Source organism: Eschscholzia californica, unplaced genomic scaffold (assembly GCF_041429995.1).
Source record: "Eschscholzia californica isolate CP2 unplaced genomic scaffold, dmEscCali1.0.p SCAF_2, whole genome shotgun sequence".
Classification (NCBI taxonomy): domain Eukaryota; kingdom Viridiplantae; phylum Streptophyta; class Magnoliopsida; order Ranunculales; family Papaveraceae; genus Eschscholzia; species Eschscholzia californica.
The window spans coordinates 56,312,957-56,329,796 of NW_028238309.1; the positions used below are offsets into that span (position 1 = coordinate 56,312,957).

The window sequence follows — 16,840 nt, forward strand, 5'->3', positions numbered from 1 at the left end:
TTTTCTTTTTGCTTTTTGACTACTTAACTTCGAAATTGTGAACTTTGAGATTTTTCTTAGCTTTGTTCCACAAAACAGTTGCTTCTAAGAAAAAGAGTTTTGATATTGTTTTTTTTGAATTGTGAGTTTTAATATTGTTGTTTCCAAACAACTTCGAAATAATTATTTTTAAGTACTTCCAGACCTCGAAAGTACACTCACAAACCCAACTCATTTGGACTCTAAGCACAACAATAAACTAACACAATCTTTGATCTTCAAACATGGCACACAAACACGAGTTAATTATTGAGCAGGATCGCAAATGTAAGCCGTGATGCCACTAAATAACCGCTACATCTTGAATAACCATTAGTGATATCGCATTGGCTACATTACCCAGACCATAAGTAGTCGTATATCGATTTCACTTGCTGTATAGCCACGACTTTCAACTTATCTCCGTAAAGTCGGTCATATCACTTTCAACTTGGCCAATAGGGTCCAAACATCAAGAGAAAGAAAGAAACTTGTAGCTTCTGTGTCTTAAATAGATACCACCACCCTATCGACAACTTACAGATGCGACAAAATTCCTGCAAAATCTCTTTTGTAAATCAAATCGGTCGTACCTGCAACACCTGTCATAACAACATTGCATCTGTACCTTCGACTGTGCCACTTCAGGCAGGCCTTGCCGAGGAAGTTAACACACTCTGTGTAGATTAGTACATAACTAGTTCAGAACTGGACACCAATCCGACCTTAGCTCAGTTGGTAGAGCGGAGGACTGTAGTAGTATGCAGCTTAAATCCTTAGGTCACTGGTTCGAATCCGGTAGGTCGGATCTTTTTTTCTTCTTCCACATTTTCCATGACCGTTGATTTTTATCACCCAAATTATCGACAAAAATCGGACGGTCCAAAACGATCAAAGACTTCCAAGGATTATTTTATAATGTCAACCGTCTCTGTTCATTATACCATCTTTTTCCTCCTCTCTGTATTTTCTCCCCTGAATCGAATTTGCAGGAGAGATAAAGTAGAGAGAGAGAGATGGAGATGTCTGGGTATGCGAGTGTAAGCAAGAAAGGAGACCTAGAAGAAGGCACCCTTTACCCAGGCTTGGGAAAAGGAGAAAACGAACTTAGATGGGGTTTCATTCAAAAGGTATACGGAATTCTTTCTGCTCAGATCGCTCTCACCACGATCATTTCTGCTGTTACTGTATTATATGCTCCCCTTAATGAAGTTCTCAGAGGAAATTCTGGCATCTTGTTTCTCTTTGCCATCTTACCCTTTATTTGTAAGTTCTCTCATTCTCTCTCTCAATTGATCTATCCGTTTCTTAAATGTTATTTGATCTAGATTTGGTTTTCAATTATTGGGTTGTTCTTAATTTGTTAATAGAATTTTTATTGTGATTGCTTTGATTGATTCGATCTAGTTTTCTGCTGAAGGATTAGGACCATTGGGTTTTTTTATAATGATTTCAGCATATATAATAAAACACAACTAAGGATTCGAGACCCAATTTGCCATCTTGCCCATTTCGGCACAACCTTGGTGCAAATTAAAAATCCACGATCTTTTCGAGATATAATAAAACACAACTAAGGATTTTATTTTAAATTCTGCGAGACCCAATTTGCCATCTGGCCCATTTCGGCACAATCTCGGTGCAAATTGTGAACATCCGGTCGCTCCCTAAGGATTTAACACAACTAACTGGTCCCAGAGAAAGCTGTAACTGACTAGGAAACATAGAGGGGAGATAGAGGTTGTGGAGTTATATCTGGAGAAGATCGTGGGTTTTATTTTATTTTAATTTCTGCGAGACCCAATTTGATATTTGGGTCTTTAAATATATAAAAACCCAATTTGCCATCTTGCCCTTTATTTGTACGTTATCTTATTCTCTCTCCCAATTGATCTATCCTTTTCTTAGATGTTATTTGATTTATCCTTTTCTTAAATATATAAAAAACCAATTTGCCATCCTGCCCTTTATTTGTACGTTTTCTTATTCTCTCTCCCAATTAACTTTCCTTTTCTTAGATGTTATTTTATCTCTCTATCTTTACTGAAGAGGTTTGTCTCTTCCTCCACAACCGGCGTCTTGCTATGATCTCTATACATTCCTTATATTATCTCTATAATTGTTGGGTGGTTGTTGAAATATTCTGTTTTGCTACTACCAATATGCAACGGCCAAAAGCAACAATTGATACTTGATTACTGAAACAAATTATAAAGGAGAAATATTTGTTCAACTTTCATGAGCAAACCATTTTGCAGTCTCCCAAATTAAGCGTCTCTTGTACTCCCTCTCATTTCATTGACAGTGAATTTATTATCTTTTGTTTTCTTTAACGACGTTATATCATACACTTACTCTTCTCTGTATATCTGTTTACCTTTATCAACACATCATGTTTTGGGGTCTCTAAATATATAATTTTTCTAATCATTAGTTTGATCTCATGTGATGAGTTAACACACATGCCCGTGCCCCACGGGCACGGGTTATACCTAGTACCATAATAAATTATGCATCATTGTAAAAATATACAAGTAATCAATATAACCCTGCCCTGCCAAACGAGCACCAAGAAATCTTTTTTAGTATATTGATTTTTTTTTCTATGGTTCAAGTATTGAGCAATTATTTCTATGATTATGAAACTAAAACCACTACATGCACATTTACTAAATAAATTATTTATTTCGTCCAAGAAAGCACTTCGAGAGAGATAACTATCATATGGTTATGGATTTTTTTGTAGTTCTCATCGCAGTTTATTTTCGTACATTCTTTGATTTATAATATCAAGTAAAAAAGACGTATCATTTGTTGTGACGAGTTTTCAAGAATATAGAAACAACAATACCACCAGAGTTCAAACCAAACTGATTAATTTAAATTGGATTATAAGTAATTTGATAGAAGCAGTACGACGGAAAATCAACTAACCGATACAAATGAAACCCTAATATTCTTTTGAATCAAAGAACATTATTAATTCGATATGTATCGATATTTAGGACTACTTGATCTAAGGAATGGAACGCCCAATATTGGCAGCTCCATTCATTAGGAGTTCATTAGATCGCATTGCGATCTGATTCTTCAGACTTCCCATGTAGTTCTTCAACAATTCCAATTGCTCCAGACTCATTTGATCAATAGGTGATTCCCACCAGAACTGGTTCATTGTGGCTTGCCTAGCTTGATCAAGCTCCTGACCCCTTCTTTTCTCTGCTTCAATCTGGGCCATAGTCTCATTACATTGGTTGCTCAAGTCTCTGACAACATCCCTTCTATTGGCTTCAAGGACTGATGCCATAGGATTGTTGTCCCGATTGGCGTTTCCGGTGAGGAAACGATCGATGACAGAAATGACGGAAAGATGGCCGAATGAAAGTGCTTTCCCAGCTGGTGAGAAGACTACTATAGCAACTTCCGCACCACATAAAATAGAAAGCTCACTAGCTTTCTTGAAAACACCAGCACGACGTTTGGAAAACGTTACCTGTCGGGTTTGCTCATTTTCGATCCTCCTGATCTCAATCCTCTGCCGACCGGTACTGAGTCTTCTTGGCATTGTAGCTACAGAGGAATTTTGAAAGAAAATGAATTTTGATGAACTTGGAATGTTGAGGTGAAGGTGTATATATAGGGGAAGGTCCTTATTTGTACTCATTTTTCTCTCTCAATTAAGCTGTCAAATAATCATTACTTACTTGGCCCATAAATTGTGATTCTTCTACATACTATATAAATGACTTAATATTTACTAAAAAATCAACTATAAAGATTTAGTTTTACTGAACTTCCATACAAGACAGAGATTTCTAATGGGAGGTAAATCTGACTATTGTTTAATAAGCTTTCCTAGTATGTGCTCTAAGAATATTTTTTTAAAGTATACATTTTTTTCTTTTTTAATTAAAAATCTTAGAAGTCTGTACAGGTAGGATAGTTGATTTTTGACTTAGTAAAAATAGAAATAATTTATGACTTACTATCTGTCTTTAGAACACATGGTAAAGAGACCGTTATTTATTCTGAAAGCTCATTTCTATCCTAGTGATTCATGACTGCATCTAGAATCATTTGATAGAATTTGCAATCAACAATCTAATTTAGTGGTTGACTTTTTTTTTTACATATGTTCATAGGAGATGGTAAGTAATACAAAGTCATGACTGGTTAGTCACTACAATGTTGCCTTTAAAATTGCTCTCTTCTTTCGTACTACGAATTTCGAATAATAATTAGGTCGGAGTTCCACAGACGTGAGGACCGGCTGAATGCCCCTCTTCTCTGTAATCATTAGTAAAATGATGCGAAAATCCTATTACTTCTCTAAGCCATTACCGAAACATTTTAGCTCTCCATCTTTACTGAAGAGGTTTGTCTCTTCCTCCACAACCGTCGTATTTCTATCTTCTCAAGCGAACTAAAACATATTTGTAAGTCTTCTTGTCATTAGTAAAATGATGCGAAAATCCTATTACTTCTCTATCCCTATCGGAGATGTTATTTGATTTATCCTTTTACTAAATAAATATTTATTTCCTCCAAGAAAGCACTTCGAGAGAGATAACTATCATATGGTTATGGATTTTTTTGTAGTTTTCATCGCAGTTTATTTTCATACATTCTTTGATTTATAATATCAAGTAAAAAACACGTATCATTTGTTGTGACGAGTTTTCAAGAATATAGAAACAAACAATACCACCAGAGTTCAAACCAAACTGATTAATTTAAATTGGATTATAAGTAATTTGATAGAAGCAGTACGACGGAAAATCAACTAACCGATACAAATGAAACCCTAATATTCTTTTGAATCAAAGAACATTATTAATTCGATATGTATCGATATTTAGGACTACTTGATCTAAGGAATGGAACGCCCAATATTGGCAGCTCCATTCATTAGGAGTTCATTAGATCGCATTGCGATCTGATTCTTCAGACTTCCCATGTAGTTCTTCAACAATTCCAATTGCTCCAGACTCATTTGATCAATAGGTGATTCCCACCAGAACTGGTTCATTGTGGCTTGCCTAGCTTGATCAAGCTCCTGACCCCTTCTTTTCTCTGCTTCAATCTGGGCCATAGTCTCATTACATTGGTTGCTCAAGTCTCTGACAACATCCCTTCTATTGGCTTCAAGGACTGATGCCATAGGATTGTTGTCCCGATTGGCGTTTCCAGTGAGGAAACGGTCGATGACAGAAATGACCGAAGGATGGCCGAATGAAAATGCTTTCCCAGCTGGTGAGAAGACTACTATAGCAACCTCCGCACCACATAAAATAGAAAGCTCACTAGCTTTCTTGAAAACACCAGCACGACGTTTGGAAAACGTTACCTGTCGGATTTGCTCATTTTGGATCCTCCTGATCTCAATCCTCTGCCGACCGATACTGAGTCCTCTTGGCATTGTAGCTACAGAGGAATTTTGAAAGAAAATGAATTTTGATGAACTTGGAAGGTTGAGGTGAAGGTGTATATATAGGGGAAGGTCCTTATTTATGTATTCATTTTTCTCTCTCAATTAAGCTGTCAAATAATCATTACTTACTTGGCCCATAAATTGTGATTCTTTTACATACTATATAAATGACTTAATATTTACTAAAAAATCAACTATAAAGATTTAGTTTTACTGAACTTCCATACAAGACAGAGATTTCTAATGGGAGGTAAATCTGACTATTGTTTAATAAGCTTTCCTAGTATGTGCTCTAAGAATATTTTTTTAAAGTATACATTTTTTTCTTTTTTAATTAAAAATCTTAGAAGTTTGTACAGGGAGGATAGTTGATTTTTGAATTGGTAAAAATATAAATAATTTGTGACTTACTATCTGTCTTTAGAACACATGGTAAAGAGACCGTTATTTATTCTGAAAGCTCATTTCTATCCTAGTGACTCATGAATGCATCTAGAATCATTTAATAGAATTTGCAATCAATCTAATTTAATGGTTGACTTTTTTTTTTACATATGTTCCTAGGAGACGGTAAGTAATACAAAGTCATGACTGGTTAGTCACTACAATGTTGCATTTAAAATTGCTCTCTTCTATCGGACTAAGGATTTCGAAAAATAATTCGGTCGGAGTTCCACAGAGAGGACCGGCTGAATGCCCCTCTTCTCTGTAATCATTAGTAAAATGATGCGAAAATCACATTACTTCTCTAAGCCGTTACCGAAACATTTTAGCTCTCCATCTTTAGAAGAGGTTTGTCTCTTCCTCCACAATAGTCGTATTTCTTTCTTCTCCAGCGAACTAAAACATATTTGTAAGTCTTCTTGTCACTAGGTTTCCTAAGGATTAACACAACAATGCCCCAGAGAAAGTTGTAACTGATTAGGAAACGTGGAAAAGAAGATAGAAGTTGTGGAGTTATATCTGGAGAAGATTGTGGGTTTTTGATATTTGGGTCTCCAAATATATAAAAACCTAATTTGCCATATGGCCCTTTATTTGTACATTCTCTTATTCTCTCTCCCAATTGATCTATCCTTTTCTTAGATGTTATTTGATCTAGTTTAAAACAAAATAAATAAGAGACAAAGAAGACGAGAGAGAAGCTCTGACTCCGATTAGAGTTCCGGCGAGAAGATTCGGGTACTAAAACAGAGATTGGGATTCGATCTACTCTGCTTCGGCGATGGTTTAGAGATGGAGATCAGGGAGTAAACCCAGGTTGGGGATATCACAGGATGTCGAACTCATCGGGGAAATGTGGGCGGTGGGTCAGACGACTTTTTCTGGCAGGTAAGAAATTTGGGGTTTCGGTGCGGGCGAACGGAAGAATCAGCATCCTGGAGTTCGGGAAGGAAAAGTCATGGGAAATATCCCTTCACTAGGAAGGGGTGGTGAGTCTTTGCCGGTTTTTGGTTGATGTATCATCTGCCCGCCGACGATCAGAGAAAGCAAAGAAGATGGGTTTTCTTAGGGAAGGGTCGAACCTTTGGATATGGGAGAGCATGATGAATGTGCGAGGGGAATACATTTGGGTGCACAGGACGGGAGTCGAATTCAATGGAGCCCGCTCAATCAGGTTTCCGGCAGTCGGGACAAAGGAGGGTTGGTCCGGCTTGGCAACCATGCTAGATGACGTCATGTCTACAAAGATCAGGTAGACGGGGATAGGGGCAGGCGCAGAGGCGAGAAGTGACGGCTTCACGAAATCCGAAGAGCATCGCATGCAGGCAAGAGAGGGAGGCATGGATGTCATGTCGCCGCCTGCTCGTTTGGTTTGCATTCCCGAGATAGGATATAAACTATTCTTCCGGTCTCAGTCTCCTATCCTCTTTCCTACTATACAGTATGCTCTATCTTTCAACTCTACTTTCTGTAAAAAATCAACCACAACCATGGTCGTCGTAGGAAATGGAGGGATCTCATGGGCAGATACGCTGATTTTGGAGTTGAACCCGCCGGTCGACGACTGGACGGGAGTAAGGAGGGTGATAAATAGCGTCTTGGGGTCGACTGAGTTCGACATTCTGCCGTTCGTATGGGGGGAGCTGTTTTGCGTACCACTCTCAATACGGAACACCTACGAGAACTTGAAGCCATAATGATCGACGAAGCAGATGCCACTCTCTCCGTTCGGAGTTGGGAGCCCACATGCAATCCGCTTCGTCAAAGAGTACTATTCTTTTTTTACATTTTTTCTAGGTTTATCGGAACCTCCTTGCCTTGGTTCAAAGAGCAAACGTTTATGCAGTCAAGTTGTTTGGATTGTCGTTCCATCTCTGTTCAGAACAAATCTTTGCAGTTCTGGTGGAAGGGGTAGGGACTATCTTGGCCATTCACGAAGATACTTCAAAGTTGAATAACCTGTGGTATGCTTCGATTACAGTTCTCTGTGAGAAGGAAAAATCGATACCAGTGAACCAGGAATTAGTCATTCATGGAGTTTCTTTCATTATATATGCGGAGGTGGAGTCACTCTCGGATAATGACTCAAAGATAGGGTAGGAGATGTTTCCTCCTACAACAGTCCCAGTAAGAATTCCCAGGAACTCGTTCCCGATCCTGCGCAGGATTTCTCGTCCTGTCATTGACAGTAGCTTCAACTCCAACCCTAGTGGAGCTCCTTTGGTGGGATCAGTAAGCAGAAAGAAAAACATCATCAATAGACTAAGAGAACCGGAGGGAAGAATAAAGATACACGAGAAGGAGTTACAGTTAGACAGTAGTAAGTCAGATAGAGGGATGGGGAAAGAGGTACAATCAGAAAAAGGGAAGGAGACTGTGGGGAACAAGGCGAAAAAGGTTGAAACGGGCAAAGATAACCTTTATTCAGTCAAAGAAACTCCGCAGCCGGAGGAGGTCTTGTCGGCGGTGAGGGTCCTCATGGACATGTCAGTGAAGTGGGCTAAAACTAACGTTGGGCCGGAGCGCCTGAAGAATGCAATTCACAAAGCTAAAGGATTCAAACGGGCGGTAGACGAGAGATGCCTGAGCCTGGCTGTTAGAGGCACTCCTCATTCGCAGGTCTCAAGTGAGCTATCGTTGGAAACCCCAACTCGGGTTCAGAACAAACAGGAAGAGGCATCGGGTTCGGGAGAGGTAAAGGTGGGAGAAAAGATGAAGGAGTTGGGGTGGTCAGTTGGGCCATTTCAGAGCACGACAACTATAGGAAAAGAGGTAATTTATACGGTACCTGGTGAGTCCATCCTTGCAAAGCCTCTTCAATTTCTGGCATCTCTACCACCCCATCGGAATCGAGTTACGGAGTATGTATCGTCTTTGGATGCTATGAGAGAGAATCAAAAAGAAGAGGTTTGCAGGACAAACCAGAGAATTGAGGCTCCTAGAATGGAACTTATCTACTCCCACCAAGCATAATCTGATTAGAAAAACTCATAAGGAGAAGGAAAGGAAGGAAGGGAAGAGTGAGGAGGACGATAAAGAGCAAACAGATCGGGTGTAAAGGTTTCAATAGTCGGGGAGGGCACAAGGAGGGGGCATAGGGAATCAGGTCTTTCTGTTTTTTAGGGGTCAGTTGAGTTCGTTGATGTTTGGGGTGGGGAGGGTGGTGTAGTCTTAGTGTTAGGTTTATAGTTTGGAGGTCGTGGGGAGAGGCGGGTCTTTGTTAGAGTAACAGTTAGGTTCTAGTTGGCGGTGTGGGTTGTACTCCCTCTCATTTCATTGACAGAGTGAATTTATTATCTTTTGTTTTCTTTAACGATGTTATATCATACACGTACTCTTCTCTGTATATTTGTTTACCTTTATCAACACATCATGTTTTGGGTCTCTAAATATATAATTTTTCTAATCATTAGTTTGATCTCATGTGATGAGTTAACACACATGCCCGTGCCCCACGGGCACGGGTTATACCTAGTATCATAATAAATTATACATCATTGTACAAATATACAAGTAATCAGTATAACCCTGCCCTGCCAAATGAGCACCAAGAAATCTTTTTTAGTATATTGATTTTTTTTTTTCTATGGTTCAAGTACCGAGCAATTATTTATATGACTAGGTTTCCGCCGCGTCCTACGGACGCGACAGATTCCTCTTGGCTACGTCGGTAAACCACATTTTAACTGAAGAAGAAAGAAGATAAAGATAAGGGAGAGTGGGAAGTTATTTAGAAGTTACGGAAGGGAGAGAGGGTAAGAAAGAGAAATCGTGGGGTGTTGGGAGATATTGTAGGGAAATTTTAACTGATTTAATTGTTTACATTACTATCTCTCTATTTTGACTGGATTTACACGAAAAGGATTTTATATCATCCGTTGGATGTAATCTTTATCATATGGTTATGGATTTTTTTATAGTTTTCATCGCAGTTTATTTTCTTACGTTCTTCGATTTTTGATTTACAATATCAAGTAAAAAAGACGTATCATTTGTTGTGACGAATTTTCAAGAATATAGAAACAAACAATACCACCACAGTTCTAACCAAACTGATTAATTTATTTTGGATTATAAGTAATTTGATAGAAGCAGTACGACGGAAAATCAGCTAACCAATACAAATGAAACCCTAATATTCTTCAAAATCAAAGAACATTATTAATTCGATGTGTATCGATATTTAGGACTACTTGATCTAAGGAATGGAACGCCCAGTATTGGCAGCTCCATTCATTAGGAGTTCATTAGATCGCATTGCGATTTGATTCTTCAGACTTCCCATGTAGTTCTTCAACAATTCCAATTGCTCCAGACCTATTTGATCAATAGGTGATTCCCACCAGAACTGGTTCACAGTGGCTTGCCTAGCTTGATCAAGCTCCTGACCCCTTCTTTTCTCTGCTTCAATCTGGGCCATAGTGTCATTGCATTGGTTGCTCAAGTCTCTGACAACATCCCTTCTATTGGCTTCAAGGACTGATGCCATAGAATTGTTGTCCCGATTGGCGTTTCCATTGAGGAAACGGTCGATGACAGAAATGACCGAAGGATGGCCGAATGAAAATGCTTTCCCAGCTGGTGAGAAGACTACTATAGCAACCTCCGCACCACATAAAATAGAAAGCTCACTAGCTTTCTTGAAAACACCAGCACGACGTTTGGAAAACGTTACCTGTCGGATTTGCTCATTTTGGATCTTCCTGATCTCAATCCTCTGCCGACCGATACTGAGTCCTCTTGGCATTGTAGCTACAGAGGAATTTTGAAAGAAAATGAATTTTGATGAACTTGGAAGGTTGAGGTGAAGGTGTATATATAGGGGAAGGTCCTTATTTATGTATTCATTTTTCTCTCTCAATTAAGCTGTCAAATAATCATTACTTACTTGGCCCATAAATTGTGATTCTTTTACATACTATATAAATGACTTAATATTTACTAAAAAATCAACTATAAAGATTTAGTTTTACTGAACTTCCATACAAGACAGAGATTTCTAATGGGAGGTAAATCTGACTATTGTTTAATAAGCTTTCCTAGTATGTGCTCTAAGAATATTTTTTTAAAGTATACATTTTTTTCTTTTTTAATTAAAAATCTTAGAAGTCTGTACAGGGAGGAGAGTTGATTTTTGACTTAGTAAAAATAGAAATAATTTATGACTTACTATGTGTCTTTAGAACACATGATAAAGAGACCATTATTTATTTTGAAAGCTCATTTCTATCCTAGTGACTCATGAATGCATCTAGAATCATTTGATAGAATTTGCAATCAACAATCTAATTTAATTGTTGACTTTTTTTTACATATTTTCATAGGAGATGGTAAGTAATACAAAGTCATGACTGGTTAGTCACTATAATGTTGCATTTAAAATTGCTCTCTTCTATCTGACTACGGATTTCGAAAAATAATACGGTCGGAGTTCCACAGACGCGAGGAGCGGCTGACTGCCCCTCTTCTCTGTAATCATTAGTAAAATGATGCAAAAATCCCATTACTTCTCTAAGCCGTTACCGAAGCATTTTAGCTCTCCATCTTTACTGAAGAGGTTTATCTCTTCCTCCACAACCGTCGTATTTCTTTCTTCTCCAGCGAACTAAAACATATTTGTAAGTCTTCTTGTCACTAGGTTTCCTAAGGATTTAACAATTAACTGGTCCCAGAGAAAGTTGTAACTGACTAGGAAACGTGGAAGAGAAGATAGAGGTTGTGGAGTTATATCTGGAGAAGATCGTGGGTTTTATTTTATTTTAAATTATGCGAGGCCCAATTTGATATTTGGGTCTCTAAATATATAAAAACCCAATTTGCCATATTGCCTTTATTTTCTTAGATGTTATTTGGTCTAGTTTAAAACAAAATAAAACCCACGATCTTCTCCAGATATAATAAAACACAACTAAGGATTTTATTTTAAATTCCGCGAGACCCAATTTGCCATCTTGCCCTTTATTTGTACGTTCTCTTATTCTCTCTCCCGAGTGATCTATCATTTTCTTAGATGTTATTTGATCTAGTTTTGGTTTTCAATTATTGGGTTGTTCTTAATTTGTTAATAGAATTGTTATTTTGATTGCTTTGATGAATTCGATCTAGTTTTCTGCTGAGGGATTGGGAGCATTGAGGTTTTTTACAATGATTTCAGCATATGGATTGATAATTATATAGATTATAAAATAATTATGAAGAGGATTAAGATTAATAGCGAATTGGGGTTTCCTCTTATTTTAAGATGATCATATGGATTGATTTATTATGTGCTTGATGATGGATTGCTTTCTGCCTGTATTGGATTCTCTTTATAGTTGTTTTATCTGGTTATGCTACTGCTTTATTGTTGAAACTTGAGTTGTGGTTAATGTCAAGGGAAATTGGGTTGTTTATTATGTTGGAATAATAAGAAAGGTCAATGGAGAATACGTGAGTACTGAGTCACAGAAGAAGGACTGAAAATAGCAGTGTTGTGTCGTGGTGAAAACCACTGACTTGGAAGTGATTTCGGCACAAATTGTGAACTTCCGGTCGCTCCCTAAGAATTTAACACAACTAACTGGTCCCAGAGAAAGCTGTAACTGACTAGGAAACGTGGAGGAGAAGATAGAGGTGGTGGAGTCGTATCCAGAGAAGATCGCGGGTTTTAATTTATTTTAAATTCCCTAAGCCCCTTGTCCAAAGCCCCAATCCTCGCCTGGGTCGGCAGTCGCATGTGTGTGTGTGTGCGCACATGTGGGTACCATTCTCTACTCCTCTGAATTGTTTACAAGAGGTTGGTTGACAACTTATTATAAACATCCACAAGTTTCCTTGGTTACCCAATGTCTGAAGGCAAAAAGGCTTTGAAAGCCATTTCTCCAACATTTTATGCCTAATATTTCGCTTTAGCTTAATTTAAGTGAGAAATTTATTATGCATTGAGTGGCTTACTGTTGCTAATCCAGTTATCTGCAAATCAATCCAAGTGGGGCATGCATATGCTCTATCTTGGGTTTGTCGGGATTTTAATTTTGGTATAAATTGTTATTAGATATGTTTTTGTATTACTTCTTTAATTTAGTGGCACATTGGCGTCTTCTCATTGGTTAAGCTTATTTTAGTATTCTTGGAAAGTTGTGTGTGTCAATTACTACTATCTTGAACTATATTGCGTATTTGTGTGAATCTCAAGTCTTAATGAAAAACTACCTTTGTATGCTTGTTCTTTTTTCTTTCTGCTGTTTGTCTAAACTTGCAGAAAGATTATTGTCAAGGACTCATTTAACACTGGTAGTGTTGTATTGTTATTAACCTATGTACCATAAACATGGTATCTGACACCGGTACTCTATTTGGTCTATAAACGTATACTCTATAGTCTTAGTTACGTGGTTTTTCATTTTGACTTGCATTTTCTCTTTTGCCATCTGTCAGCTATCATTTCATTATGCACAAAGTCATTGCATAAAGTGGTATCCTATGGTCTAACACGATTTATTACATTTCAAACAAAAACCCACCTTATACTCATTGTAGTTAGAGTATCCGAGTATCGTACGCATCAAGATATTCTGAAAAGAGTATCCAAGATACATATTTGTTTAATGACAAACGTATAATTCCATGCAGTGCTAGTTCCATTGCACCATTATCAGCAAAAACATCCACTTAACTTTGTATTCCTTGGGCTCTTCACTGCGTGCCTGAGTGTCACAGTAGCCGTTGCTTGTGCGAATACAGAAGGTTGGTACTCACTATTCATTTCCTGCTTATTCCATTTCTTATGATCCATTTTTCTGGAAATAGGCGAGGTCAAAGAAATCTACTACTGTGACATAAGATGTAGTTTTGGTACACTTCTGTGGAATACCCTTCTCTCTTCTTCCCAGGACCCAGGGTAATAACTTCTGTGGAAGTGGTGGAATTGTATGGACTTCCGTGAATACTTCAAACACAACCTTAAGTCTTATGATTTTAATTGAATTGGTGTATGTGCAGGAAGAATTGTTCTTGAAGCCCTGATTTTAACAGCAGCTGTGCTTTCTGCCCTGACGGGATATACTTTCTGGGCTGCAAAGAAGGGCAAAGATTTCAGCTATCTTGGACCTATACTATTTACCAGTCTCTCTGTCCTCGTCCTTACTGGTTTTATTCAGGTAAGTTTATCATCCTCTGTAGTTCGAATTTTGCAGATATACATGCTAATCAGTTGAGGGCGGAATTGGACAGGGGTCCATCACCCGATCCGAGTAACTCTTCCGAGTTTAGCCAAAAAGTTTCACTAACTCGCACACACACACGCACACACCAACATATGCTCTTATATACCCATTTGTATCAACATACATCCTACATAACTTTTAGCATATAAATATTATTTTCTACATAGTCTCTATTCTCTAATGATTCAAATTAAACCACCTCTTGCCATGCTGAATCAGCTCGGGCTATCCCCAATACGGATCTGGTCCACGAGTTACTCAGGTTGATAGGCCGATCTGAACTACTACCATAGATGTACACAATACAGTTCTCATTAGTCTTAATCAGAGTTTACTAGACTGCTTACTTTGGTATCTGAAAATCAGTCTCCGGAAAGTGGGTTAGAGACCAATAAGCTCGCTCTTTACTCCCAGTATGTTAGACTCAGAAGCTGTCTGAATGTAGATTATAAGCTTGGTTCTTTTCGATTGTCATTAACACCTACTGCGTATTGGCTTATTTGGTGGCACAACATGTTCCTTTGACACAAACAGACACGACGACCAGATACACCGACAAAGCACATACACACACCCACACACATATCAGACCGAAGCTGTTTCTCTAACATGTGAAAATTTTGTTTTTGATATGAAAACAGATGTTCTTTCCACTGGGCCCTACTTCGGTTGCCGTCTATGGTGGATTTAGTGCCATGGTTTTCTCGGCTTACATTGTCTACGACACAGACAACCTCATTAAGCGATTCACCTACGATGAATACATATGGGCATCTGTCGTTCTATATCTTGACGTCCTCAACCTGTTTATTTCCATCTTGAGAGTCTTGAGAGGTATGCAATCAGAAGGGTAGAGTGTCATTTCATCTTTCCTGATACTATTATACCACTCTTTGACTTGTATTATTGTGTGTAAAGACGACTAAAATCAAGCCTCGGTTTTCTTTTCGTTCTTATAATATGGTTTCTTATATTTGAGATGAAACTTGTGAACATCTTCTTAGATGAGTGAATTCTTAATGAAATCTTCTTTCCTGATCTATCATCGCTGGTCTCTTAAACTCTTCTAGGATAACAAGAAGAGCTTATGTTATGTTTTAAGTTAGTCATATGTTACAAGCCTTACATAAAGCCGATTGAGCTTGAACTTTGTTTTCCATTAGGAACTAAATTACATAAACCCCTTCAAGAAAAAAAAATACATAAAACCCTAGTTCCGCGGAAGACTTCGCTTTGCTTGGCATGATGTGGATATTCACAAAGAAAATTAGTAATGCTAGAGGATTTAATGAATTCATGGGTGAAACGTAGTCCTGTTCCGTCTCATTATTGTGGGTGAAATATCGACTTCTGGTGTACTAGTATACCTATCTTCTTATCAAGTGGAATCTTATGTAACACATGAACCATGATGATGTTGAAAGTCTTTATAATAAGTAGAAGCCAAGAAAAAGCTAAAATAATTATTAATTTTATATTAGGCAGTAAAATATTGAAACTTACATTAACTTGACATTTTACAAATATTAAACTATAACAAAAACAAATATTTATGCCAATTAAAGACATTTTTATTTTGGATGGCCACAAACTTAACATGGTATCAGAGCTAGGCCCACACCACATTGGACAATGGATATCTAGCAACCAAAAAAGACATTTTTATTTAAAACGTCTGATTCCTTCTTCTTTTTTGAAATTTTTCTTATAGTCATATCTTACTTTTTAAGCGTTGTTAAGTTATAAAGATTCGTAAGAAGAAAGGAATAATATTGTAGTTTGTTGCAAGGACATGAATGTCGCAGTGATCACTGCATTAAGTGGAGCTTGGAGAGGAAATGAGTTAAAACATATTGAATGAAATACGAGCGAATCGTGCAGTGCATTATATGCAATAATCATCTATACATTTATAGATATATACATTAGATACAGAGTTGTTGCCATGAAATGCTAGGCACTACAACTCTCATTAATGCCTACTTAAGAAAAACAAAAGTGCTAGAATCACAAAGAAATTTGATTACCCAGCTGATGTGGCGGTTGTGATATTTATCTCTCAACGATCCAGATTTAGTCAAGCTTTCAAATCACAACCGCCACATCAGCTAGTAACTTCTTTTGTCAAAATCTTTTGTGATTTAGCATTATGAAATCATCCAACAGAAGAAAATTACTAGATTCAATATCTCAATCGACTAAAGAAGGTTGAGATACTCAAGACCTCTTGGTGCACCACAGGTGATTTTGGCCAAACAATTCGAAGGAAGAAAGAAGGAGAAGCAGAAATTAGAGAGGGAAATCTCGATTAAAAACAGTGAAGAGTTTTGCCCTCTCTTTAAACAAATCAGAATCAACGTTCTGGAAACCAGATCCTCCGACGTAGGGAATGCCCCCTTCGTCGGAGATAGATAGAAAAAGAGAGAGAAAGTTCAAGATTTTATTTTTAAGTTTGAAGGTCATCGGAAAATTTGGTTGGTCGGCAACCTTCATCGGAGAAGATGATGAAGTGGCGAGAGAGATGACACGGAGGAGAGAGGTGATGAAATGAAGAAGTGATGAAGTGTCGTTAATGTTCTTAAAATAAATTTCTTTTGGCCCCTAATTTGTTATAAATAAGGTGAAATCTTTTGGGAATTAACCCATATTCAAAAGGGGCTCAATTTCAAATTTAAAAATCACTTTTATAACAAGGGCTTTTATGTTAAATAAAAAATTAATCACTAAGGTTAATTGATTGTAT

The 16,840-nt window shown here is 37.6% G+C and overlaps 1 protein-coding gene, 1 non-coding gene and 3 pseudogenes across 3 annotated transcripts; 2 read left to right on the plus strand and 3 right to left on the minus strand.

Moving 5' to 3' along the window:
• The first annotated feature begins 738 nt into the window (after positions 1–738).
• On the plus strand, positions 739–826 carry TRNAY-GUA (transfer RNA tyrosine (anticodon GUA)). The gene is given in 2 exon segments: positions 739–775; positions 791–826. It is a non-coding gene; the product is annotated as a tRNA-Tyr (tRNA).
• LOC147559310 (Bax inhibitor-1 family protein) lies at positions 819–15,137 on the plus strand. The gene is made up of 4 exons (XM_086661193.1): positions 819–1,284; positions 13,505–13,618; positions 13,874–14,031; positions 14,739–15,137. The coding sequence occupies exons 1-4, from the start codon at positions 1,035–1,037 to the stop codon at positions 14,949–14,951; spliced, it is 735 nt and encodes a 244-aa protein (XP_086517319.1). The 5' UTR covers positions 819–1,034; the 3' UTR covers positions 14,952–15,137.
• Positions 3,035–3,583, minus strand: LOC147559311 (agamous-like MADS-box protein AGL62 pseudogene; annotated as a pseudogene).
• Positions 4,112–5,437, minus strand: LOC147559312 (agamous-like MADS-box protein AGL62 pseudogene; annotated as a pseudogene). Its single transcript, XR_015235386.1, has one exon. The product of XR_015235386.1 is annotated as an agamous-like MADS-box protein AGL62 pseudogene (transcript).
• On the minus strand, positions 10,092–10,640 carry LOC147559313 (agamous-like MADS-box protein AGL62 pseudogene; annotated as a pseudogene).
• Positions 15,138–16,840: the final 1,703 nt, after the last annotated feature.

Bases quoted from the DNA above. Each gene is read 5' to 3' on its own strand.
- LOC147559310 (XM_086661193.1), top strand. From the start codon at position 1,035: ATGGAGATGTCTGGGTATGCGAGTGTAAGCAAGAAAGGAGACCTAGAA. The intron at 1,285-13,504 runs GTAAGTTCTCTC...AATTCCATGCAG, and splicing joins TGCCATCTTACCCTTTATTT to TGCTAGTTCCATTGCACCAT. The intron at 13,619-13,873 runs GTTGGTACTCAC...GTGTATGTGCAG, and splicing joins TGCTTGTGCGAATACAGAAG to GAAGAATTGTTCTTGAAGCC.